The sequence below is a fragment of the Neoarius graeffei genome, chromosome 8 (assembly GCF_027579695.1).
Source record: "Neoarius graeffei isolate fNeoGra1 chromosome 8, fNeoGra1.pri, whole genome shotgun sequence".
NCBI lineage: Eukaryota > Metazoa > Chordata > Actinopteri > Siluriformes > Ariidae > Neoarius > Neoarius graeffei.
Window position 1 is genome coordinate 35,272,300 of NC_083576.1, and position 25,548 is coordinate 35,297,847.

General features: G+C 42.0%; 1 protein-coding gene across 3 annotated transcripts in view; it reads left to right on the plus strand.

The window, feature by feature from the left end:
- The window catches only part of si:ch211-153b23.7 (TNFAIP3-interacting protein 1), a 52,928-nt gene that overhangs the window by 24,333 nt on the left and 3,047 nt on the right, over positions 1-25,548 (plus strand). For 2 of the 3 annotated variants that reach the window (XM_060926891.1, XM_060926889.1), the window contains 4 exons: positions 10,234-10,377; positions 20,001-20,135; positions 20,232-20,432; positions 21,282-21,407. In XM_060926891.1, the coding sequence (XP_060782874.1) occupies positions 10,234-10,377; positions 20,001-20,135; positions 20,232-20,432; positions 21,282-21,407 (606 nt within the window). The remainder of the gene's footprint in view (positions 1-10,233; positions 10,378-20,000; positions 20,136-20,231; positions 20,433-21,281; positions 21,408-25,548) is intronic. The other variant, XM_060926892.1, reaches the window with a different exon arrangement.

The window sequence follows — 25,548 nt, forward strand, 5'->3', positions numbered from 1 at the left end:
GTTTAGGAGTTTCAGCTCCTTAACATGTGCCACCCTGTTTTTAAAGGGACCAAAAGTAATTGGACAATTGACTCAAAGGCTATTTCATGGGCAGGTGTGGGCAATTCCTTCATTACGTCATTCTCAATTAAGCAGATAAAAGGCCTGGAGTTGATTTGAGGTGTGGTGCTTGCATTTGGAAGATTTTGCTGTGAAGAAAACATGCGGTCAAAGGAGCTCTCCATGCAGGTGAAACAAGCCATCCTTAAGCTGCGAAAACAGAAAAAACCCATCCGAGAAATTGCTACAATATTAGGAGTGGCAAAATCTACAGTTTGGTACATCCTGAGAAAGAAAGAAAGCACTGGTGAACTCATCAATGCAAAAAGACCTGGACGCCCACAGAAGACAACAGTGGTGGATGATCGCAGAATAATTTCCATGGTAAAAAGAAACCCCTTCACAACAGCCAACCAAGTGAACAACACTCTCCAGGAGGTAGGTGTATCAATATCCAAATCTACCATAAAGAGAAGACTGCATGAAAGTAAATACAGAGGGTTCACTGCACGGTGCAAGCCACTCATAAGCCTCAAGAATAAAAAGGCTAGATTGGACTTTGCTAAAAAACATCTAAAAAAGCCAGCACAGTTCTGGAAGAACATTCTTTGGACAGATGAAACCAAGATCAACCTCTACCAGAATGATGGAAAGAAAAAAGTATGGCAAAGGCGTGGTACAGCTCATGATCCAAAGCATACCACATCATCTGTAAAACACGGCGGAGGCAGTGTGATGGCTTGGGCATGCATGGCTGCCAGTGGCACTGGGTCACTAGTGTTTATTGATGATGTGACACAGGACAGAAGCAGCTGGATGAATTCTGAGGTATTCAGAGACATACTGTGTGCTCAAATCCAGCCAAACTGATTGGTCGGCATTTCATAATACAGATGGACAATGACCCAAAACATAAAGCCAAAGCAACCCAGGAGTTTATAAAAGCAAAGAAGTGGAATATTCTTGAATGGCCAAGTCAGTCACCTGATCTCAACCCAATTGAGCATGCATTTCACTTGTTAAAGACTAAACTTCAGACAGAAAGGCCCACAAACAAATAGCAACTGAAAACCACTGCAGTAAAGGCCTGGCAGAGCATTAAAAAGGAGGAAACACAGCGTCTGGTGATGTCCGTGAGTTCAAGACTTCAGGCAGTCATTGCCAACAAAGGGTTTTCAACCAAGTATTAGAAATGAACATTTTATTTACAGTTATTTAATTTGTCCAATTACTTTTGAACCCGGCGGCACGGTGGTGTAGTGGTTAGCGCTGTTGCCTCACAGCAAGAAGGTCCGGGTTCGAGCCCCGTGGCCAGCGAGGGCCTTTCTGTGTGGAGTTTGCATGTTCTCCCCGTGTCCGCGTGGGTTTCCTCTGGGTGCTCCGGTTTCCCCCACAGTCCAAAGACATGCAGGTTAGGTTAACTGGTGACTCTAAATTGACCGTAGGTGTGAATGTGAGTGTGAATGGTTGTCTGTGTCTATGTGTCAGCCCTGTGATGACCTGGTGATTTGTCCAGGGTGTACCCTGCCTTTCGCCCGTAGTCAGCTGGGATAGGCTCCAGCTTGCCTGCGACCCTGTAGAAGGATAAAGCGGCTAGAGATAATGAGATGAGATGAGATTTTTGAACCCCTGAAATGAAGGGATTGTGTTTCAAAAATGCTTTAGTTCCTCACATTTTTATGCAATCATTTTGTTCAACCCACTGAATTAAAGCTGAAAGTCTGAACTTCAAATGCATCTGAATTGTTTTGTTCAAAATTCATTGTGGTAATGTACAGAACCAAAATTAGAAAAATGTTGTCTCTGTCCAAATATTTATGGACCTAACTGTAGGTGTAGCCAATGGGTGGAGGTGAAGCTAGTGAATTGCCTGCACCGAGTTGGAGATGAGTCCTTGCCTCAAGTGGAATAGTTCAAGTATCTCAGGGTCTTGTTGACAAGTGAAAGAATAATGAAGAAAGAGATTGACAGACAGATCAGTGCAACTTCTGCTTCTGATGTGGAAGCTGTACTGGTCGGTAAGGGTGAAATGAGAGCTGAGACAAAGGGTGAAACTATTGATTTACTGGTCAATCTACATTCACCTATGGCCACAAGCTGTGGGTAGTGACCAAAAGATCAACATCATGGATACAAGCAGTGGAAATTAGCTTTCTCCAAAGGGTGTCTGGGCTCAACCTTCGAGACAGGGTGAGGAACTCAGACGTTTAGGAGGGGGGGTTCATTGTAGAACTACTGCTCCTCCACATTGAAAGAAGCCAGCTGAGGTGGGTTCAGGCATCTATCTAGGATGCCTCCAGAATGCCCCCTAGGTGATGTGTTCTGGGCATGCCCAACAGGGAGGAGACCACAGGCTGCCCTGGGGCAGGGAACACTGAAGAGATTATACAGTGGTCAGCTTAAATGAGTACACCCCCTTTGAAAAGTAACATTTTAAACAATCTCTCAATGAGCACAATTTCCAAAATGTTGACAAGACAAAGTTTAATATAACATCTGTTTAACTTATAACGTGAAAGTAAGGTTAATAATATAACTTAGATTATGCATTTTTCAGTTTTACTCAAATTAAGGTGGTGCAAAAATGAGTACACCCCACAACAAAAACTACTACATCTAGTACTTTGTATGGCCTCCATGATTTTTAATGACAGCGCCAAGTCTTTTAGGCATGGAATGAACAAGTTGGCAACATTTTGCAACATCAATCTTTTTCCATTCTTCAACAATGATCTCTTTTAGTGACTGGATGCTGGATGGAGAGTGATGCTCAACTTGTCTCTTGAGAATTCCCCAAAGAAAATAATTTATTTACACCACAAACGTGAAGGCTTCATCGAGTCACTTAAAGAGGTCATTGTTGAAGAATGGAAAAAGATTGATGTTGCAAAATGTCACCAACTTGTTAATTCCATGCCTAGAAGACTTGGCGCTGTCATTAAAAATCATGGAAGCCATACAAAGTACTAGATGTAGTAGTTTTTGTTGTGGGGTGTACTCATTTTTACACCACCCTAATTTGAGTAAAACTGAAAAATGCGTAATCTAAGTTATATTATTAACCTTACTTTCACATTATAAGTTAAACAGATGTTATATGAAACTTTGTCTTGTCAACATTTTGGAAATTGTTTGTGTTCATTGAGATATTGTAAAAAATGTTACTTTTCAAAGGGGGTGTACTCATTTACTCTGAGCACTGTATCTCTCAGCTGGCTTGGGAACACCTCAATATCCCCCCAGAAGAGTTGGAGGTACTGACCAGGGAATCTCTGCTAGAACTGCTGCCCCCATGACCTGGACCTGGATAAGCGGCAGAAAATGGATGGATGGATGGATGGATGGATGGATGGATGGATGGATGGATGGATGGATTTCTTCAGAAAGGTTAATGGTTCACCACTATTCTTGCAGATTTTAATAATGTGCTGGACAGTTCTTAACCCAATTCCAGTAATTTCAGTATCCTCTTCAGTTGTTTTCTTTGCGTCATGCAGGCCAATTATTTGATCATTCTGAAACACAGTAACATGACCACAGGATACATTTCCCAACATGGTTGTTTAAGAAATGGGAAGCTACTCACTGCATCAATTAGGGTTAAAAGGTTTTTTTTTTTTTTGTCAGCTGAAACATATTAAGCATTGCAGTAATTACTCAAACAAAGGCTCTTACTTGTTTGCTTATTTAAATCCAAATGGCAACTTTTTTTGGCTTGGAAGTGTATATTTATTCCATTTTTTTCATCATTAACCATTATTATTGTTGTTTACCAGTAAACAATTATTTATCATTGTTTTGGTTAACGCATGTACAATAGATTAACATTAATAATTACAATAAGCAAAATGCATTACACAAATGTTTGCTGACACTCAGAGTAAACAAGGAGTCTCAAAGGAATGTGAGCTTTAAGCTTCAATCTAATAAATGGACAGTAGTGCAAAAAGGACAGCTTTTCTTCATTCCAATTTTAAAAGCATTCTTTGATTTATTGAGGCATCCTGCAAAGCCAGCTGTAATGCTCATTGTATGCATATAGGTGGGTTGTAGCCAATGTCACATCCACCTCATTAGATATACAAGGCATGAAGTGGTGGTCAGCTAAGCTCACTGTTCACAAAGCATTACTATCGCTGGGGTGCCTCACTAGTCATTAAAATACCCTACACTTGCGTTGTTTTGGGCTGCCCGAATCAAACAAACCATGAAACTGATAAAAAGTTTATTCTGGATTCCCTGTGAAATGATAAAAAAAAGGGTGAAAGAGCAAAGGATTTGCTGTGTGTGTGTATATATGCTGCAGCAGGGTTTAGTTCTGCTAAAATTATTCTTTTATATATTGTGATATCCCAAGAGGCTGCGTCATTGAGGGGCGCTATGTCACATGCAGATGGCTCCAACTTCTGGCAGCTATAACTCCATCTGGTGGTGGAGTTGGGAACTTCACCCTCAGCACCCAACATGACAACACACCTGTGGCCAATGAGGGCCTAATGAGTAAGAGGGCTTTGTGAGAGCTCAAAACTCCCAGTGTGAAGGTGGAGGGGGAGGAGAGAGGTTCATGGACTCCTGTTGCTGAGTGGAACCTGCTGGGTGGAGTATTTGTTGAAAAGCTCATCTGGAATTCTTACCTGAAGGATTTTTCACTGAAGGACTTACCTGTGTTATGAATGCCTGCTACTGGGCTGCCACCGGGCTAAAGACTACAGGGATTGTTGACTGGACTCAAAGTAAGGCAGAAGATTTTGCTTGTTCTGAGAACGAGATATTGGACTGAAGGAAACCTGCCTATAATTTTGTTGTTCTAAAGCCAGAGACATTGTTTGAGTTTGACTTTTGGGAATCCATCTTCGTTTGAACATTGGACTTTGAGTTACCTTTTCTGTTTAATTTCCTGGCATAACATTAAAAACCTTGATTTATTTTAACCTTTGTTTCCTTGCACTGATTGAAGGGTCCTGCTAAGAGCTGGCCAGCCTCTCATAATATCACATATGGTGGAGAATGCAGGCATTTCAATCATCGATAATAGTGCATGTATGAGGAGGACACTGAACATTTGATTGCTCAATTTTCCCAGTTAACCGTAGGCCCCCTGCATAACAAGATGGAGGAAATCTTGAAGGCCCTTGTCGCAGGCCAGCAGGCCCAAATGCAGGTGAGCGCGGCCCTCCTGGAGGAACAAAGGAAAGCCAACCAACTGAAGGCAGAGGAGTTGCAGCTATAGAAGATGGCTGTTTGGAGCGTTGGCCCAATAAAGGCAAGTTATTTTATCTCCAAAATGGAGGTTACAGATGATGTTGAGGCATACTTGCACATCTTTGAAGCCACAGCCACTAGGGAAGGATGGCCCAAGGCACAATGGGTTGGACTGTTAGCGCCATTTTTAACGGGAGAATCATTGAACGCTGTCCGAGACCTTCCCCCTGACAAGACTACAAACTATGATGCTCTGAAGACTGAGATCCTCAGCAGACATGGGCTCACCAAGTTCGGGATGGCTCAACGCTTCCACAGCTGGACATTTCAAGCAGACCAGGCTCCCTATGCGCAGATGCACGAACTTTCCAGAATCGCGAGGAGATGGCTGGAACCTGAGAAAACCATGGCGTCTGCAGTAGTGGAGGCCATTGTCATGGATCACTACATCCGAGCCCTGCCATATGAGGCGAAGCGCTTCATCAGCCAACAAGCCCTAACCACAGCTGAACTGACTGTTGAAGCTGTGGAAAAGTACCAGGCCATGACAGAAATGCTCCGTGCTTCCAGGAGGGACCCCAGGACTGTGCCCCCACTGCTGTCAGGGGGAGGCCACCCCAAAAACCCCAAGGGGTCCGGCCCAGCCACAGCAGGACCTGGCTATGCTCCAGAGGGAGCCAGAAGCCAGCCACGTCCGGTTAGGATTCCCTGTGATGGGGACACCCAACAATGCTTCCGGTGTGGGGGCAAGGGACACATGTCTTGGCAGTGTGGGAAACCAGTGGACGAGCCTATGCCCATTTCAGGGTCCTCCAGCTCACCATCCGCCCAGCTGTTTGCATCACTCATCGGGGCTGCAGATGGGCCCCTGGATCGACCCCCCCACCACCACCACCACCTGCCCAGTGACGGTGAATTGCCATGATGTCGAGGCATTGTTAGATTCGGGTAGTCGGGTCACCTTGGTGCATAAGGACCTGGTGGATCCATCGTGTTTGACCACGGACAAAGTTCTCCCAGTTTCCTGCGTCCATGGGGACACCAAAGAGTACCCCACCACGGAACTAAAAATGACCACCACCAGGGGGACTATACACATGAGGGTGGGAGTGGTTGATTCCCTCCCTGTTCCTGTTCTGATTGGGTGAGATTGCCCAACCTTCCACCTGCTGTGGAGAGAGACCCAGCAGAGGCCAGCCTGGGTATCCCGCAGTCAGAGAGGTAAGACTCATCCTGCAACCACACCAGGGCAACGCACACAACCCCGCATCCCCACTTTTGCCCTCACAGGGATGACAGGCACCCAGGCTGACACAGAGACTGGCCCGGAGACTGGAGAAGAGAATGTGGCCCCAAAAAGCTCTCCGAGCTCCGACAAGGAAGCCGCCCCAGGCATTGAGGAGCTTCCCCCTCTCACAGGCCAGTATGGTACTGCCCAGTTGCAGGATCCCACCCTTGCAAATGCCTTAAGAAATGTGCAGGTGCTAGAGGGTGTGCTGTTAGGGGGTAGAGCAAGCTCTACATACCCCCATTTTGCAATTATATGGGGCCTACTGTATCAGGTGGTGAAGAAAGATGACAAAGTGCATGAACAGCTCCTTGTACCACAGCCCCACCGGGCAACTGTGCTCAATCTGGCACACACACACATCCGCTGGGGGCCCACCTAGGTGTAGAGAAGACAAAAGAAAGGATCTTGCAGCGTTTCTTCTGGTCGGGAGTGCAGAAGGAAATGGAGAATTGCTGTCGTAGTTGCCCGGAATGCCAGAAGGTGGCGCCTAAACCCCCATACCATAACCTGCTCATCCCCTTGCCAATTATCGACACTCCTTTTGAGAGGATTGGACTGGATATAGTTGGGCCTTTGCCAAAAAGCTCCAGGGGGCATCAGTACATTCTGGTAATCCTGGACTATGCGACCCGGTACCCTGAGGCCATCCCCCTGAGGAAGGCTACCTCCAAACAGATAGCCAAGGAGCTGTTCCTCCTTTCCACCAGTCTGGGGATTCCAAAGGAAATATTGATGGACCAAGGCACTCCATTCATGTCCCAGGTGATGAAAGAACTGTGTCCTGTTGACAATCAAACAGTTGTGAACATCTGTCTACCACCCCCAGACAGACGGGTTGGTCAAATGGTTCAACAGGACTCTGAAGTCCATGCTGAGGAAGGCGACTGAAGAGGATGGGTGGAATTGGGACCAGCTGCTGCCATACCTGCTGTTGCAGTACGAGAGGTACCCCAATCTTCTACTGGCTTTTCACCTTTTGAACTGTTGCTTTCTTACAGACCCCGAGGGCTGCTGGACATTGCCAAGGAGGCTTGGGAGGAGCAACCCTGCAGACAGCGGACCCTGATCGAGCATGTCAGGGCCATAAAGGAGAGAATGAGGGCCATCTATCCAATAGTGCGTGAACACATGGAGACTGCTCAATGGCAACAGCAGGCCTCCTACAACCAACCTGCCCAGCCGAGAGAGTTTAAGCCGGGGGACAGAGTGCTGGTCCTGGTGCCGACCATGGAGTGTAAGTTCCTGGCAACCTGGCAAGGACCGTATGAGGTCAGAGCAGGTAGAAGAAGTGAATTATAAGGTGAAACAGCCTGATAAAAGAAAACCTGAGCAAATATATCACGTTAACCTCTTGAAAAAATGGCACGCCAGGGAGGCGTTGTTCAGTTGTTTACCCCCGACAGAGTCCAAAGAACCCGCCCAAGAGGAGGTTCAGGTGGGGCCAGGCCTATCCCCACACCAGCGGCAGATGACCCTAGAGCTGGTGGACCGCAACTGAGATGTCTTCTCCTCACTCCCCGGGCACACAGAGGTGGTCCAACACGAGATCTGCACCGTCCTGGACCGAACAGTGACCCAGCGTCCCTATCAGGTGCCGGAGGCTCACAAGGTGGCCATCCAGGAGGAGGTGAGAAAGATGCTAGAGCTGGGAGTCATCGAATAGTCCAAAAGTGCCTGGGCAAGCCCCATCGTCCTGGTTCCCAAACCAGATGGGTCGGTGAGATTCTGCAACGATTATCGCAAATTGAATGAGGCGTCAGGGTTTGATTCATACCCTATGCCCCGTGTTGACGACTTAGTAGACTCCTTAGGACATGCACGGTTCCTCACCACTCTGGACCTGACAAAAGGATACTGGCAGGTGCCCCTGACCCAGGCGTCAAAGGAGAAGATGGCCTTTGCCACACCAGAGGGTCTCTACCAGTACACACAGCTCCCATTTGGTCTGCATGGAGCGCCGGCCACGTTCCAGTGCTTAATGGAACGGGTCCTGGCTCCCCACAAGAGGTATGCAGCTGCATTTTTAGATGATGTGGTCATTCAAAGTCCGGATTGGGACAGTCATTTACCCCATGTACAAGCTGTGCTTGATTCCCTCAGGGATGCAGGTCTGACGGCAAATCCGAAAAAATGCAGACTGGCCTTCAGTGAAACCAATTACCTGGGGTACACTGTTGGCCGGGGACTAGTCAAGCCCCAGGAGGTGAAGCTGCAGGCCATACAGGACTGGCTGAAACCCCTCACCAAGAAGCAGGTGAGGTTGTTCTTGGGCCTAGCCGGCTACTACCAGCGGTTTATTGCCGATTTTGCCTCCATTGCTGCACTCCTGACAGATCTGACAACTAAACAGCACTCAAGGATGGTGAAGTGGAATCCCGCGGCGGAGGCAGCCTTCATCAACCTGAAGCAGGCCCTCTGTTCCAGTCCGGTTCTGGTGGCACCAGACTTCAAGTGGGAGTTCATGGTGCAGACAGACGCTTCAGAGGTGGGGCTGGGGGCTGTACTCGCACAAGTACATGAAGGTGAAGAACATCCCATCCTATATCTAAGCAGAAAACTACTCCCTAGAGAGAAGAACTATTCAACGGTTGATAAAGAGTGTCTCGCCATTACCTGGGCCCTGGAATCCCTGCGATATTACCTCCTGGGCCAGCGTTTCATGGTGATCTCTGACCATGCCCCTCTGCAGTGGATGGCCAAGAACAAGGAGACAAACAGTAGGGTTACCAGATGGTTTTTAAGCTTGCAAGTGTTTAACTTCTCTGTTGTTCACAGGGCTGGCAGGCGCCATGGCAATGCGGATGCCTTGTCCCAGCGAGATGCCCTCTTTGCAACCTTCAGCCTGACGAGGACGTCGGTCCCGAGGGGGGGGATGTGTGATATCCCAAGAGGCTGCGTCATCGAGGGGCGCTATGTCACACACAGATGGATCCAACTTCTGGCAGCTATAACTCCATCTGGTGGTGGAGTTGGGAACTTCACCCTCAGCACCCAACATGACAACACACCTGTGGCCAATGAGGGCCTAATGAGTAAGAGGGCTTTGTGAGGGCTCAAAACTCCCAGTGTGGAGGGGGAGGAGAGAGGTTCATGGACTCCTGTTGCTGAGTGGAACCTGCTGGGCGGAGTATTTGTTGAAAAGCTCATCTGGGATTCTTACCTGAAGGATTTTTCACTGAAGGACTTACCTGTGTTATGAATGCCTGCTACTGGGCTGCCACCAGGCTAAAGACTACAGGGATTGTTGACTGGACTCAAAGTAAGGCAGAAGATTTTGTTTGTTCTGAGAATGGGGTATTGGACTGAAGGAAACCTGCCTATAATTTTGTTGTTCTAAAGCCAGAGACATTGTTTGAGTTTGACTTTTGGGAATCCATCTTCGTTTGAACATTGGACTTTGAGTTACCTTTTCTGTTTAATTTCCTGGCATAACATTAAAAACCTTGATTTATTTTAACCTTTGTGTCCTTGCACTGATTGAAGGGTCCTGCCGAGAGCCGGCCAGCCTCTCGTGATATCACATATATAATATATTGTGTTGTCTGCCTCCAATTTTTCTTCCATTTTATGGCATCACAAATGAATACAGTTTGGCCTGAGGAGATACAGAAAAGAGTTGAGCAGGAGGTCTGAATGAGATTGTGATATATGACCTTCTGAATTACATTGATTCTCTTGTGTGTGTGTGTGTGACATCACAGCTTATGAAGCTAAATGAGGACTGGGACCACATCTACCGCAGCACGAGTGCAAGCCTGCAGCAGCAGGTGGCAATTCTAGAGCAAGAAAGTTCGGCCCTCAAGCAACTCAACAGCAGACTCCTGATCAAAGTGGAACATGTACAGGTACACATTAACAGCACAGTGTCCAGCATCAACTATGAATTATCTGTATCCATACTCGGAGCGGACGGTGCCTAACCCAGAAGTGGGCAGGATTTAACCCGGAAGTGGGTCTGGTTGTCTTGAAATGGGCGGGGCTTTAACTAGTATGTTATTTTAAGCATGCAATTGATATGGGTTGATCAGAAATTATTTATTGCTGATTAGAAAACTATTTACAGGACAGCATCAGCATTGAGCTTCAGATCAATGGTTTTGATCACGATAGCAAACGAACTATTTACAGAACAAGTTTTGCAACAATGAATACAACACATGCGGTTGCAATTATGAAATGTAATGAACAAGAGTCTTCATACTCAACATAATTTTCTTTTTTTTATGATCAGTGTGGTGTTTTTTTGTTTTTTTTTTCCACACTCTGTGTGTGTGTGTGTGTGTGTGTGTGTGTACCTTAATTTGTAATATTATACCACTACTACCTAGAAAGTGTCAGACACTCAGTGCGCGAAGTAAAATAAAACTGGTTAGAGCCAACTGACGGTTTAAAAAAAAAAACAAACTCCGATGACCGGCAGAGAGTGTGTGTGTGTGTGTGTGTGTGTGTGTGTGTGTGTGTGTGTGTGTGTGTGTGGCTTAATTTGCAATACTTATACCACTACTACCTTTATTTTTTTACATGAATTACAGCAAGAAAGTGTCACACTCAATGTGTGAAGTCAAAAAAACTGTTTTTAACCGATGGTTAAAAAAGAAAAAAAAATCTCCAACAGGCAGAGACACAATGCAAATCACTTTCTACCAAGCACCATGTCTGAACGACCCCATGTTTACCAGAACTCTATTGGTTATAAGTAAGTACAAGCTGAAATAAAAACAAACTTGAAGCTGAAGAAACCCGAAACGTTAACGGAAAAGACCCGCGAAACTGAGTGACTGAGGGAGAGACAGAGAGCTGTTCTCTGTGTGAGTGAGCAGAGCGGTGTGTTTAGGGGAGGGGTGCTGTGATGCTGTGTGAGGATTTTCATTCAGTCCAAGCACAGATATTGACTCGTATTACTCGTATAATACTCGTACTCGGCAAAAGTGCTTTATCCGTACCGGATACTCGTTTCAGCCGAGTATCCGGCTCAACTCTAATGATTACCTTTACTTTATTAGTGTCTAAAACATGGAATTAACACTATACTATTCTTTAAAGTTATGCATTACATTTCGCATGGTTTATAGCAGTGTTGTTTTCATTAACAATGACGAAATGATTGTCAACGCACCTTTTTTCATGACTAAAACGAGACAGTGACGAGCTAAACATAACTCTTTGATCACAAAAATATGACGAGACGTATCTGTTTTCATTGACGAGGTGAAAATGTTAGTGGGTTGGCTATAGGACTATCAAAATGCATGCCGTTTCCTGCAACAGCGCATGCGCAAGCAAGAGCGTGCACGCGAAACATTAATGTCTGCATCGCGCATATGACAGAGTGCGTGAGGGAGAGCGTGAGTCTGCGTGTGTGCCTGTTCATGTAGTGCATGCTAGACAAAGAGCATCCTGATTGGTTTACAGACATCCAAACTCATTTCAGGAAGGTGTTGTGACGCATGACTTTTTTCCCCATCAGTGGAGGGGTGTCACGACACCTCCCTGAAATGAGTTTGGATGTCTGTAAACCAATCAGGATGCTCTTTGTCTAGCATGCACTACATGAACAGGCACACGCAGACTCTCTCTCACTCTCCCTCGCGCACTCCGTCATATGCGCGATGCAGACATTGTTTCGCGTGCACGCTTTTGCTCTAGATTCCGGGAGATATTATCCAATTTGCAGGCCTCAGGGAACCACTATCAATATACGGGAGACTCCCGGAACTTCCGGGAGACTTGATGTCTGCACTCAGAGTTTATGTAGAGCGCATACACACTTCAATCAATCTTTTATTTCAATTACATATAATAGACTACACGTGTCTGCAAATAGTGCACTGCTAATCAAAGCAGACTCGTGTTTACAAAGAAAAAATTTTAGGTGAATTAATATAATACTTAAATATGTATGAAAAAGATAAAACATACTTGACAAATTAACAACTATTTAGTAACAAAAAGAAAAAGAGGAGACAATACTTGTTGTTTGATATAAAGGTACAGTAATATATCATTTAATAACATTGAGAATTTTTTTTTATATATAATATGAGAGAAGGAGGTACAGTATACTTGTCATACTGATAATAATTCATGCATGGTATTAAATAATATTTCAAGTTAAAACTAAGATGATATATAGCTCTTAATTATATATAGAAATGAAGTTATGTAGAAAAAGAGTTTGGAGATGTCAACATCATATCCATATCTACTTAAATCAGGAAAAAAGGTGGTGTCTGACTTTCTTCTTGAATGACAATTTAGATGAAGATCTTATAGAAGTTGGAATCTGGTTCCATACCCTAACACCAATACGGGAAAATTAGTTCTTTTGTAAATTTGTACGAGAATACTGAGTACCGTATATAAGTTCTTGGAGTAAGATGACCTAGTGTTATAAGAATGGATACTAGAAATGGAAGAAAATAATTTACAAATGTTTGAGGGTGCACTTTGATTAACATCGTCATACATTAATTTAGAAATACATTCATAGAAAAGATTTACTAGTAAAATATTGGTTTTGGAAAACAATGGAAGGGCACTTTATTATCAACAAAATAGATTAATCTTAAAGCTCGTTTTTGTAGGATTAATACTTTTATTTATGAGTTTTACAAGCCTGTCCCCAAGAACTAAGACCATATGTTAAATAAGGTTGAATCAGAGAGCGATATAATGCCATAAGGGTATGTAGTGGAATAAAATGTCTAAGCTTGGCCAAAAGGCTGACAACCTTGCTTATTTTGTTGCAAATAAAATCAATATGAGGCTTCCAAGAAAGATTGTCATCGATTATTAAACCCAAATGTTTGACATACTTTTTACATTCAAGTGAAACAACAAGTTTGTTTTGAGACACTGTTTTGAGAGTATGTTCTGCACAACCTGTCAACCTTGATTAAATTATTTTTTCAACTAAAATGAATGACTGAAACTGGACTAAAACCCTTTTTAGTTTTCGTCGACTAAAACTAGACCAAAACTATCAAGGATGGAATTGACTAAAATGTGACTAAAACTAATAAGCATTTCATCCAAAAGACTAAGACTAAAACTAAATCAAAAATGGCTGCCAAAAACAACTGGTTTATAGTAAATTATTTTTTCTAAGAAGTAAAAGGGTGGCATAAAATCATTGACTTATTTTAATAGTCTTCAGTGATGCATTCTGAATAATATGGGTCTATTTATGGTAGACTAAAAACTCAAACATATTTTAAACACAGAAACAACCTATAGCTGCAGTGGTATGCAAAAGTTTGGGCATCCCAGTCAAAATTGCTGTTACTGTGAACAGTTAAGCAAGTTGAAGATGAAATGATCTCCAAAAGGCATAAAGTTAAAGACGACTCATTCCCTTTATATTTTAAGCAAAAATATATATTTTTTTATTTTCATCTTTTACATTTTCAAAATAACAAAAAAGGAAAAGGGCCCAAAGCAAAAGTTTGGGCACCCTGCATGGTTAGTACCTAGTAACACCCCCTTTGGCAAGTATCACAGCTTGTAAACACTTTTTGTAGCCAGCTAATAATCTTTCAGTTCTTACCTGGGGGATTTTCACACACTCGTCCTTGCAAAAGGCTTCCAGTTCTACAAGTTTCTTGGGCTGTCTTGCATGCACTGCTCTTTTGAGATTTATCCACACATTTTCAATGATGTTTAGGTCAGGGGACTGTCAGGGCCATGGCAAAACCTTCAGCTTGTGTCTCCTGAGGTATTCCATTGTAGATTTTGAGGTGTGTTTTGGATCATCGTCTTATTGTAGGACCCATCCTCTTTTTAACTTCAACTTTTTTACAGATGGTGTGATGTTTGCTTCCAGAATTTGCTGGTATTTATTCGAATCCATGCTTCCCTCGACCAATGAAATGTGCCCTGTGCCACTGGCTGCAACACAACCCCAAAGCATGATCGATCCACACCCATGCTTCAGAGTTGGAGAGGTGTTCTTTTCCTGGAATTTGGCACCCTTTTTTCTCCAAACATACCTTTGCACATTGTGGCCAAAAAGTTCTATTTTGATTTCATCAGTCCACAGGACTTGTTTCCAAAATGCATCAGGCTTATTTAAATGTTCATTTGCAAACTTCAGACGCTGAATTTTGTGGCTAGGGTGCAGGAAAAGTTTTCTTCTGATGACTCTCCCATGAAGGTCATATTTGTTCAGGTGCCGCTGCATAGTAGAACAGTGCACCACCACTCCAGGGTCTGCTAAATCTTTCTGAAGGTCTTTTGCAGTCAAACAGGGTTTTTTATTTGCCTTTCTAGCAATCCAATGAGCAGTTCTTTCAGAAAGTTTTCTTCATCTTCCAGACCTCACCTTGATCTCCACTGTTTCTGTTAAATGCCATTTCTTAACATTATAATTTGAGGAAACTGCTACAGTACCTGAAAACACTTTGCTACGTTCTTGTAGCCTTCTCCTGCTTTGTGAGCATCAATTATTTTATTATTCAGAATGCGAGGGAGTTGCTTAGAGGAGCCCATGGCTGTTGATTTTAGGGACAAGTTTGAGGAGTCAGAGAATTTATACAGATTTCAAAGCTGTATCATCTGACCTTTCCTAATGAAGAATTTGAACAAGCCACAGCTCAATAAGCTAATTAAGGTCTAGAACCTTGGTAAAAGTTACCTGAGAACTCAAATGTATTGGGGTGTCCAAACTTTTGCATGGTATTCCTTTTCTTTTTTCACTCCAATTGTACAAAATAAAAGTAATACACAAATCTTGCAAAAAACGCTGAAAAGAAATGTCGTCTTTACCTTTATGCCTTTTGGTGATCAGTTCATCTTCTGCTCACTTAACTATTCACAGTAACAGACATTTTCAATAAGGGTGCCGAAACCTTTGCATGCCACTGTACATGCCCACCTTGGCCAACTGCATTGAGTAATTTTAGTGTAAAGGAATTTAAGGAATTATGTATTTATATTTGGCTAAATGAGAAATACAATTAGGTCCATATATATTTGGACACTGACAAATTGTTTTTTTACCTGTTTACTGAAACATATTCAGGTTATAGTTATATAATAGACATGGACATAAAGTCCAGACTTTCAGCTTTCATTTGAGGGTATCCACATTAAAATTGGATGAAGGGTTTAGGAGTTTCAGCTCCTTAACATGTGCCACCCTGTTTTTAAAGGGACCAAAAGTAATTGGACAATTGATTCAAAGGCTATTTCATGGGCAGGTGTGGGCAATTCCTTTGTTATGTCACTCAATTAAGCAGATAAAAGGCCTGGAGTTGATTTGAGGTGTGGTGCTTACATTTGGAAGATTTTGCTGTGAAGAAAACATGCGGTCCAAGGAGCTCTCCATGCAGGTGAAACAAGCCATCCTTAAGCTGTGAAAACAGAAAAAACCCATCCAAGAAATTGCTACAATATTAGGAGTGGCAAAATCTACAGTGTGGTACATCCTGAGAAAGAAAGAAAGCACTGGTGAACTCATCAATGCAAAAAGACCTGGACGCCCACAGAAGACAACAGTGGTGGATGATCGCAGAATAATTTCCATGGTAAAAAGAAACCCCTTCACAACAGCCAACCAAGTGAACAACACTCTCCAGGAGGTAGGCCTATCAATATCCAAATCTACCATCAAGAGAAGACTGTATAAAAGTAAATACAGAGGGTTCACTGCACAGTGCAAGACACTCATAAGCCTCAAGAATAAAAAGGCTAGATTGGACTTTGCTAAAAAACATCTAAAAAAAGCCAGCACAGTTCTGGAAGAACATTCTTTGGACAGATGAAACCAAGATCAACCTCTACCAGAATGATGGAAAGAAAAAAGTATGGTGAAGGCGTGGTACAGCTCATGACCCAAAGCATACCACATCATCTGTAAAACACGGCAGAGGCAGTGTGATGGCTTGGGCATGCATGGCTGCCAGTGGCACTGGGTCACTGGTGTTTATTGATGATGTGACACAGGACAGAAGCAGCTGGATGAATTCTGAGGTATTCAGAGACATACTGTGTGCTCAAATCCAGCCAAACTGATTGGTCGGCATTTCAAAACATAAAGCCAAAGCAACCCAGGAGTTTATAAAAGCAAAGAAGTGGAATATTCTTGAATGGCCAAGTCAGTCACCTGATCTCAACCCAATTGAGCATGCATTTCACTTGTTAAAGACTAAACTTCAGACAGAAAGGCCCACAAACAGACAGCAACTGAAAACCACTGCAGTAAAGGCCTGGCACAGCATTAAAAAGGAGGAAACACAGCGTCTGGTGATGTCCATGAGTTCAAGACTTCAGGCAGTCATTGCCAACAGAGGGTTTTCAACCAAGTATTAAAAATGAACATTTTATTTACAATTATTTAATTTGTCCAATTACTTTTGAGCCCCTGAAATGAAGGGATTGTGTTTCAAAAATGCTTTAGTTCCTCACATTTTTTTGCAATCATTTTGTTCAACCCACTGAATTAAAGCTGAAAGTCTGAACTTCAACTGCATCTGAATTGTTTTGTTCAAAATTCATTGTGGTTATGTACAGAACCAAAATTAGAAAAATGTTATCTCTGTCCAAATATTTATGGACCTAACTGTATCAGCAGTCAGTTTTTAAACTACATTGTCCAGTTTCCTCATTGCTAAACACTGTATATGAAAGCTATTCCCTAATCCAACTGCTCAAATGTTAGTTAGTTAGTTTTGTTTGTTTGTTTGTTTGTTTTAATCCCTCAACTTTCCATAGACAAAGCACGTTAGGTCAGAGTTGGCAGTGTTTATATTGTTAAACTATTTTTGAGTTAATGAGGCTTGGGTTAAACCAATTGAATGACCAGTCAAACAGCCTAATATTTATAAGAACTCAATAATAAATATACTAACTTTGGTACTGTTTGTTGTGATTTCCACTATTGTAATAAACTGTAAATAATCATGGGCACCTGGCTTTGTCACAAAATCCTAGGGTTCCCCAAATCCTATTTTGACAGCCATTTCCCTAAAGTGACATTACAGATTTGAATCCATTCATAAATTAAGAATTACATCAGCCTATGATTACTGCCTAAGCATCTCACTTTTGGTTCATGATATTATCATGCTCTGAGAGCCTCTGGTCTATTTGTCACTGACCATAGCTGATATCACAAATCTCAATGTGACTTTACGGGGGGAAACACATTTCCTCAGACTGTTAATTCTGTGGCCCCTTCCCTAAGACCCCCCCCCCCAAAAAAAAAAAAAAACTTAAAACTAAAAGATATTTTAAAAATCAAATGTTATGCAAATATGAAAAAAATATGAATTATGTTTTCTCTAGTCCATAATGTATTTCTAAGTAGTCACAAGTAGGTAGAGTTTGTATTAAATTTCATACATTAAGATGCTAAATTATCAAATACCAAACAGTTGTGTTTATATGAGAAATAGCTTTCCTGTTTAGCATTTAGTATATCCAGACTATATCAGAATGCAAGTAAGGATACATGGCCATCACCTCTCTGCATTTGGATACCTATTTTAGTGGGCATCTTGAGTGACTGTAAAGATATTTTTAGAATAGAATGCCTTTATTGTAATTGCACAAATCCATCCATCCATCCATCCATCCATTATCTGTGGCTGCTTATCCTGTACAGGGTCGCAGGCAAGCTGGAGCCTACCCCAGCTGACTATGGGCGAGAGGCAGGGTACACCCTGGACAAGTCACTAGGTCATCACAGGGCTAACACATAGAGACAAACAACCATTCACACTCGCATTCACACCTAATTTAGAGCCTAACCTGCATATCTTTGGACTGTGGGGGAAACCGGAGCACCTGGAGGAAACCCGCGCAGGCACGGGGAGAACATACAAACTCCACACAGAAAGGCCCTTGTTGGCCGCTGGGCTCGAACCCAGGAACTTCTTGCTGTGAGGTGACAGTGCTAACCACTACACCACCGTGCTGCCCCATTGCACAAATGTACAACGAAATGTAGTTAATCATAGGAGAGCAAAGCCGCTGCATACGTGCGCGCCACCACTCTTGGGCATTTCAGCCCAAGGCCATCCCATGTTAACCTAACTGCATGTCTTTAACCATATAGATACATGCCCACCTTGGCCAACTGCAGTGAGTAATTTTAGTATAAAGGAATTTAAGGAATTATGTAGAGTTGTTGTATTTCAAAGGTTGTTGACCCACCATTCCAGCATTTTAAATTTCCTTGACTGAGAAAAGGTAAATTGCTATAAATATAAGTGCCAAGTATTATGGGTTTTTGCAGAGTGTCAGGGCTTATGAAGTGCAGTCAGTTGACCAGTGGTATTGCACTCAGTCCTTGTGTACAGGTTTCCCTTCAGTCAGGCACACCAACATTTTGATTTCACTAATGAAGTTTCGTCTTTGCATTATGGAGTGGAGCCATTGGTGAAATCATGTGCTGTAAAAAGTTTGAAAGAAATACTTATAAATATTGCTTGCAAGACTGAGCACTTGCAGTAAGCATTACATGATATAGGTGCTGCAGCTTCAGATTTGTTTACATAATTAAATGGAAATCACCAGATGCTCAGGAAAAATAAATGCCCCTGCTGTTGAATATCATCAGATTCCATATTCCCTTGCAGTTTGTAAATGCTGACACTATTAGACTATTCTACTGTTGCATGCAGTGATGGGAATAACGGCGTTAGAAATAAACGGCGTTACTTTTTTTAGTAACGAGTAATCTAACTAATTACTTTTTACATCGTTATAACGCCGTTCCCGTTACTTACAATAAAATACTATGCGTTACTTTATTAAAGCTGTTCTCATCTGGCACGCTGCTCGTTCAGCCTTTCTTTACTCTGCTTTCGTGTGGGGCGGGGAGACACGAGACAATGGCACAGTAAGCCAATCAGAGTAGATTTGGACAACATACGTAGGTAGGCCACGCCTACTGCACTACTGCGCGCTCTTTCAATCGGAAGACAGCGGCGAGCGGTCAGCCCAGCACTGCGCTTTCACACTGGAAATACAGCCAGGACTTTTCATTACTTGAAATAAAAGGCAAGAGTGTTTACGTGCAATGCACACTATGTCGAGGGACAAAGCGTTTGTCCTCGTCAGTGGCCAGTAATTAGTAACATAATTTTAATAACTACAAAAATATATTACATTTGATAGATGTCTTATCTCACATTGTCCCACAAAATATTAATATAGTGTAGATAACGTTACTAATTGGTTCTGTTAAGTGTCCATTTCAGTCATTAAACACATTTAACATTCACTTTTATTATGATTACACTAACTGAATTTGATTTTTTTTTTTTTTTTTGAGGGGGAACAAAATGTAACGGAATAATTACTTTCCCTGGTAATTAGTTACTTTTATGACAAAGTAACTCCGTTACTAACTCAGTTACTTTTTGGGAAAAGTAACTAGTAACTATAACTAATTACTTTTTGAAAGTAACGTGCCCAACACTGGTTGCATGTATTTTCTGTTATTAAAACCTGTGTTTGTGTGCAGAATAAAAGTAACTACTTTGAACACACACTGATGCAAGAGCTAAAGAAAAATCAGCATCTTCAAGAGTACATCTGCCTCCTGGAGAGCCGTCTTCAGCACACTGATACCCTGAAAGACTGGGCTTTAGGGACCCAGGTCAGTAGTTGTTTTGGTGGTTGTGTAATCATGCATGTTTACATTTGTGAGCATGGCTCATCATTTTCACATCTTTGCTATTTTCTCCCTTTCTAGAACATGTCAGCTGTTATCAGTCCACCAGAGGTGCATATCTTGGAGCGAAGTCCCAAATCTACCACTTCCACTGCTCCATCTTTGGAGCTCCATCACAGGACTAGATCCATCCAAGCACATTCAGAGAGTCACAAGAAGCAGAATGATGCCATTAAAGAAGTTCAGGACCTTAAAGATCAACTGGAAGCCTTGAGGTGCCAGGTGAGCGAATGTCTTTCACCAGAGTGCAATTTGGAGATAAGTTTATGGACAGATAGGGCTGTCTGAAGGATAAGTATCTAAAAGATCAGATGGAAGCCTGTTCCCAAATGAAACTGCAAACCACCCTGCAAGTCTCAGTTCTAATTTGAGTGGACAAACAGCACCACCCAATGGATTTGATCATCAGGGTCTGTATTCACAGTATCCAAACTTGCTTTTAGTGCTCCCTTATGAATGACAAAAATGGAGTCTTAATTTTAAGATTAACATGGCCATTTTCAAGAGTTTCTTCTAAACTGGTTTCTTCTTAAAATTCTCATTTTCTCCTATTCTATTCTTCTAGGAGCCTTTTTTTCTGAAACTAATTCATAGCATTTTAGCCTTAAATGCAGGCAGTAAATTTACTAAAATCTAGGGGTTGCTATTTTAAGGTTTTTTTGTTTGTTTGTTTTTGCCAGTGCACAGGAGATAAAAATAATATGAAGTTAAGATCTGAGAGATGGTAATGTTAAAAAACCACAGAGATGCCAAAGTTTCTGTAGTGAAGAACCCCAGTGTGATTTCTGAAGTACACTTACTGATATTATTTATTATGCACCAAAACTTCAGCAATACCATTATCACCACATTATATTAAAAAAATGTTTAGAAAAGTATTGTTTTACTTTGACATTATTTTACTCAGCTGTTGTATTTTGTAGTTTATATGTAATACATTCATATATCTGCACATGGAGAGCTACATTAGGGCTACATTCCTGATTTACTTGAAGCACACTTTGTTGCAGAACTCACTAAAAAGGTGTTTTATTCTTGTTTTTTATTTGTTTGTTGGTTTTTGTTTTTCAGACTAAAATCTATGAAGCAGACTATAAAATTGAGCACAAGGACCATGAACGCATGCTCCAAGAGAACAAGAGGCTCCGGCGTCGTGAAGGAGAGATGCGGCAGCAGATGGTACTGTTGCAAGAACAGGTGAGTTGAAAAGCAGATACTTAACTGTGACTTTAGAGAGTTTCAGCTGTGTTTTGGCTTGTAATGCACTTTCTCAAGGTAATGAGATGTTCTGCAGTCATTGTTTCCTTAGCATTTCATGGCTATTAATTTTCAATAGTCGAGCATGCGCATAATATCTCATCTCATTATCTCTAGCTGTTTTATCCTGTTCTATAGGGTCGCAGGCAAGCTGGAGCCTATCCCAGTTGACTATGGGCGAGAGGCGGGGTACACCCTAGACAAGTCGCCAGGTCATCACAGGGCTGACACATAGACACAGACAACCATTCACACTCACATTCACACCTACGGTCAATTTAGACTCACCAGTTAACCTAACCTGCATGTCTTTGGACTGTGGGGGAAACCGGAGCACCCGGAGGAAACCCACGCGGACACGGGGAGAACATGCAAACTCCGCACAGACAGGCCCTCGCCGGCCACGGGGCTCGAACCCGGACCTTCTTGCTGTGAGATGACAGCGCTAACCACATACCACCGTGCCGCCCTGCGCATAATATATTACACACATATATCAGGGTTCTAACTAGGACTTTTTGGCGTATTGGATCAATATGCAATGTGTTTCCTTACCACTACACTCACAATATTGCCAAAATGCCTGTAAAAGTTGCCACTACACAAATAAAAAATAGGCATATCAGACGCTCACTGACCATGCTATGAAAACTGTGCATGCAGACGTTCATCTAAGTTTCCAAATCTGTTATTGCTTAACTCTTGAATATTTTTCTATCGTGAATACTAGCATTAAAAAGCTATTAATTTCTAAACTAGGGATGAGCAAATACAGCTGTATCTGTTAACCGTATGAATTATCTGTATCCGTATCCGTACACGGAGTAGGCGGTGCCTAACCCGGAAGTGGGCGGGATTTAACCCGGAAGTGGGTCTGGTTGTCTTGAAATGGGTGGGGCTTTAACCAGTATGTTATTTTAAGCATGCAATTGATATGGGTTGATCAGAAATTGTTATATTTATTGCTGATTAGAAAACTATTTACAGGACAGCATCAGCATTGAGCTTCAGATCAATGGTTTTGATCACGATAGCAAACGAACTATTTACAGAACAAGTTTTGCAACAATGATTACAACACATGCGGTTGCAATTATTTAATGAAATGTAATGAACAAGAGTTTTTATACTCAACATAACTTTCTTTTTTTTTACTTTTTTTATGATCAGTGTGGGTTTTTTTTTTTTGGTTCTTTATTTTTTTTATTTCCAAACTCTGTGTGTACCTTAATTTGTAATATTATTTATACCACTACTACCTATAAAGCGTCAGACACTCAGTGCGTGAAGTAAAATAAAACTGGTTAAAGCCAACTGACGGTTTAAAAGATGACTGGCAGAGTGTGTGTGTGTGTGTGTGTAGCTTAATTTGTAATACTTATACCACTACTACCTTTATTTTTACACGAATTACAGCAAGAAAGTGTCACTCAATGCGTGAAGTAAAAAAAACCTGTTTTTAATGGACGGTTAAAAAAAGAAAAAAAATCTGACCGGCAGAGACGCAACGCGAGTTGCTTTCTACCAAGCACCACGTCTGAACGAACCCACATTTACCAGAACTCTACTGGTTATAAGTTAGTACAAACTGAAATAAAAACAAACTTGAAGCTGAAGAAACCCAAAACGTTAACGGAAAAGACCCACGAACCTGAGTGACTGAGGGAGAGACAGAGAGCTGTTCTCTGTGTGAGTGAGCAGAGCGGTGTGTGTAGGGGAGGGGCGCTGTGACGCTGTGTGAGGATTTTCATTCAGTCCAAGCACAGATATTGACTCATATTGCTCGTATAATACTTGTACTCAGCAAAAGTGCTTTATCCTTACCGGATACTCGTTTCAGCCAAGTATCCAGCTCAACTCTAATAAACACTAGTAGGCCCTACTTTTTACAAATACAAAGCCCTACAGAGCACAAAGAGGGTATTATAAATCTTTTATTACTTTTTTTATTGAGTGTACTGATTTAACGTTTTACCTAATTTGCATAATTAATGCTAAATACTACTTTGCATAATTGGTCTTTATCAATTTTTCAAATTTTGTATTTAGTATACAATCATCTATGTGCCTGCCAATTTCCATGTAAATATCTTGAAAAATAATTTTTAAAAAAGTTATTAAGAAAAAACATTTGATTTCATTTGTTAATTAGGCCTATTTTTGACCATGTTATCCTGTTACTAATATTACATCAGCTTTCTAAAAATGAAGCTGTTCCTTCAATCTTTGATTTGTAATATCTCAAGAATGGATAAACATATTTTAAATCTGTCAAAAGTGTTGTTTAGCATTCAATTCTGAATTCAATGAGACTAGTTTCAAGCAATTTGGACTAAATTTAAATTTTTACCTAATACATCTAATAAAAAAACTTATCAATCTTGAAAATGTGGTATTTTGTTTAATTTTCTCTTATCGCCCCACGTGGAGGTGACAGGGCGCCACCATGCAAATGTTCTACATTTGGACATACTCCACTCCCCGCCCACGTAAGCACCCAGTGCATAGCTGCCTGAGTAGTTACATGTGGAGATTGTCACTGATCATGCTAGTCTGGTTTACCTCCTTCCTTATGTTGTGTTCGTGGTAAAGTGCCATCCATGTTAAGAGGTGCTTACGCGCCATGCACGTAATACATGCCGGTCCCCAAGTTAGATCTGGATAGTCATCTATTGTAATTGAATGGCTGAAGCTGAAAATAAAGCTGACACTTGGTGAACATCTCATTTCATTATCTCTAGCCGCTTTATCCTGTTCTACAGGGTCACAGGCAAGCTGGACCCTATCCCAGCTGACTACGGGCGAGAGGCGGGGTACACCCTAGACAAGTCGCCAGGTCATCACAGGGCTGACACAGACACAGACAACCATTCACACTCACATTTACGGTCAATTTAGAGTCACCAGTTAACCTAACCTGCATGTCTTTGGACTGGGGGGGAAACCGGAGCACCTGGAGGAAACCCACACGGACACGGGGAGAACATGAAAATTCCGCACAGAAAGACCCTCACCGGCCACAGGGCTCGAACCCGGACCTTCTTGCTGTGAGGCGACAGCACTAACCACTACACCACCATGCCGCCCTTGGTGAACATCAACTGGTTATTTTATTCTTATTCCATAAATATGCCACCAATATAGTTGAATATAAATTATAATAAGTCTTCAGTCAAAAACAATCACAGCAACTTTTGGGAAAAAAACTCATTAATATTACCAAAAAAGAGTGACTTTCAGGGAGGCCTGCAAGTGCCAAGAAATGCACTAGAATGCATCTCCGAGTATGTAGAACCCATGAGCTGTTGGGGGCGAACCCCTGGCCATTATGACTGGTGCTGCTATGCTGGTATTTTGATTTAGTTAAAACCCTTATAAATAAACTTTTTTGTGTGCTTTAAGCTGTTCCAGTAACAGCGTTCTGACAGTAGGGGGTAGTGCAACACTATCTTCTATCCAAAGCAGCATATTAAATCAGCGCACTGAACAGCATGTCAAAATATCCACACTGTAGCCTATTTATCAGGTTAATGTATACATTCTATAGGTGCATAGTTACGTACTGTAACCGGTCTGTTCCAACAACATACATCCATAGTACCAACACTGACCAGATATTATTAAGAGTAGAAGAATATTCTTACCACAGCAGTGTTACTGGCATGATAGTGCTATGTCAGCATGCCACACTGGTATGAGCGAGCAATAGCATTGATAGGGTTCCCACTGAACAATAGATGGGCAACAGTCTGTAAGTATATAGCTAAAAAGTGCATCTACAGTGGTGCTTGAAAGTTTGTGAACCCTTTAGAATTTTCTATATTTCTGCATAAATATGACCTAAAACATCATCGGATTTTCACACAAGTCCTAAAAGTAGAGAAAGAGAACCCAGTTAAACAAATGAGACAGAAATATTATACTTGCTCATTTATTTATTGAAGAAAATGATTCAATATTACATATCTGTGAGTGGCAAAAGTATGTGAACCTTTGCTTTCAGTATCTGGTGTGACCCCCTTGTGCAGCGATAACTGCAACTAAATGTTTGCGGTAACTGTTGATCAGTTCTGCACACCGG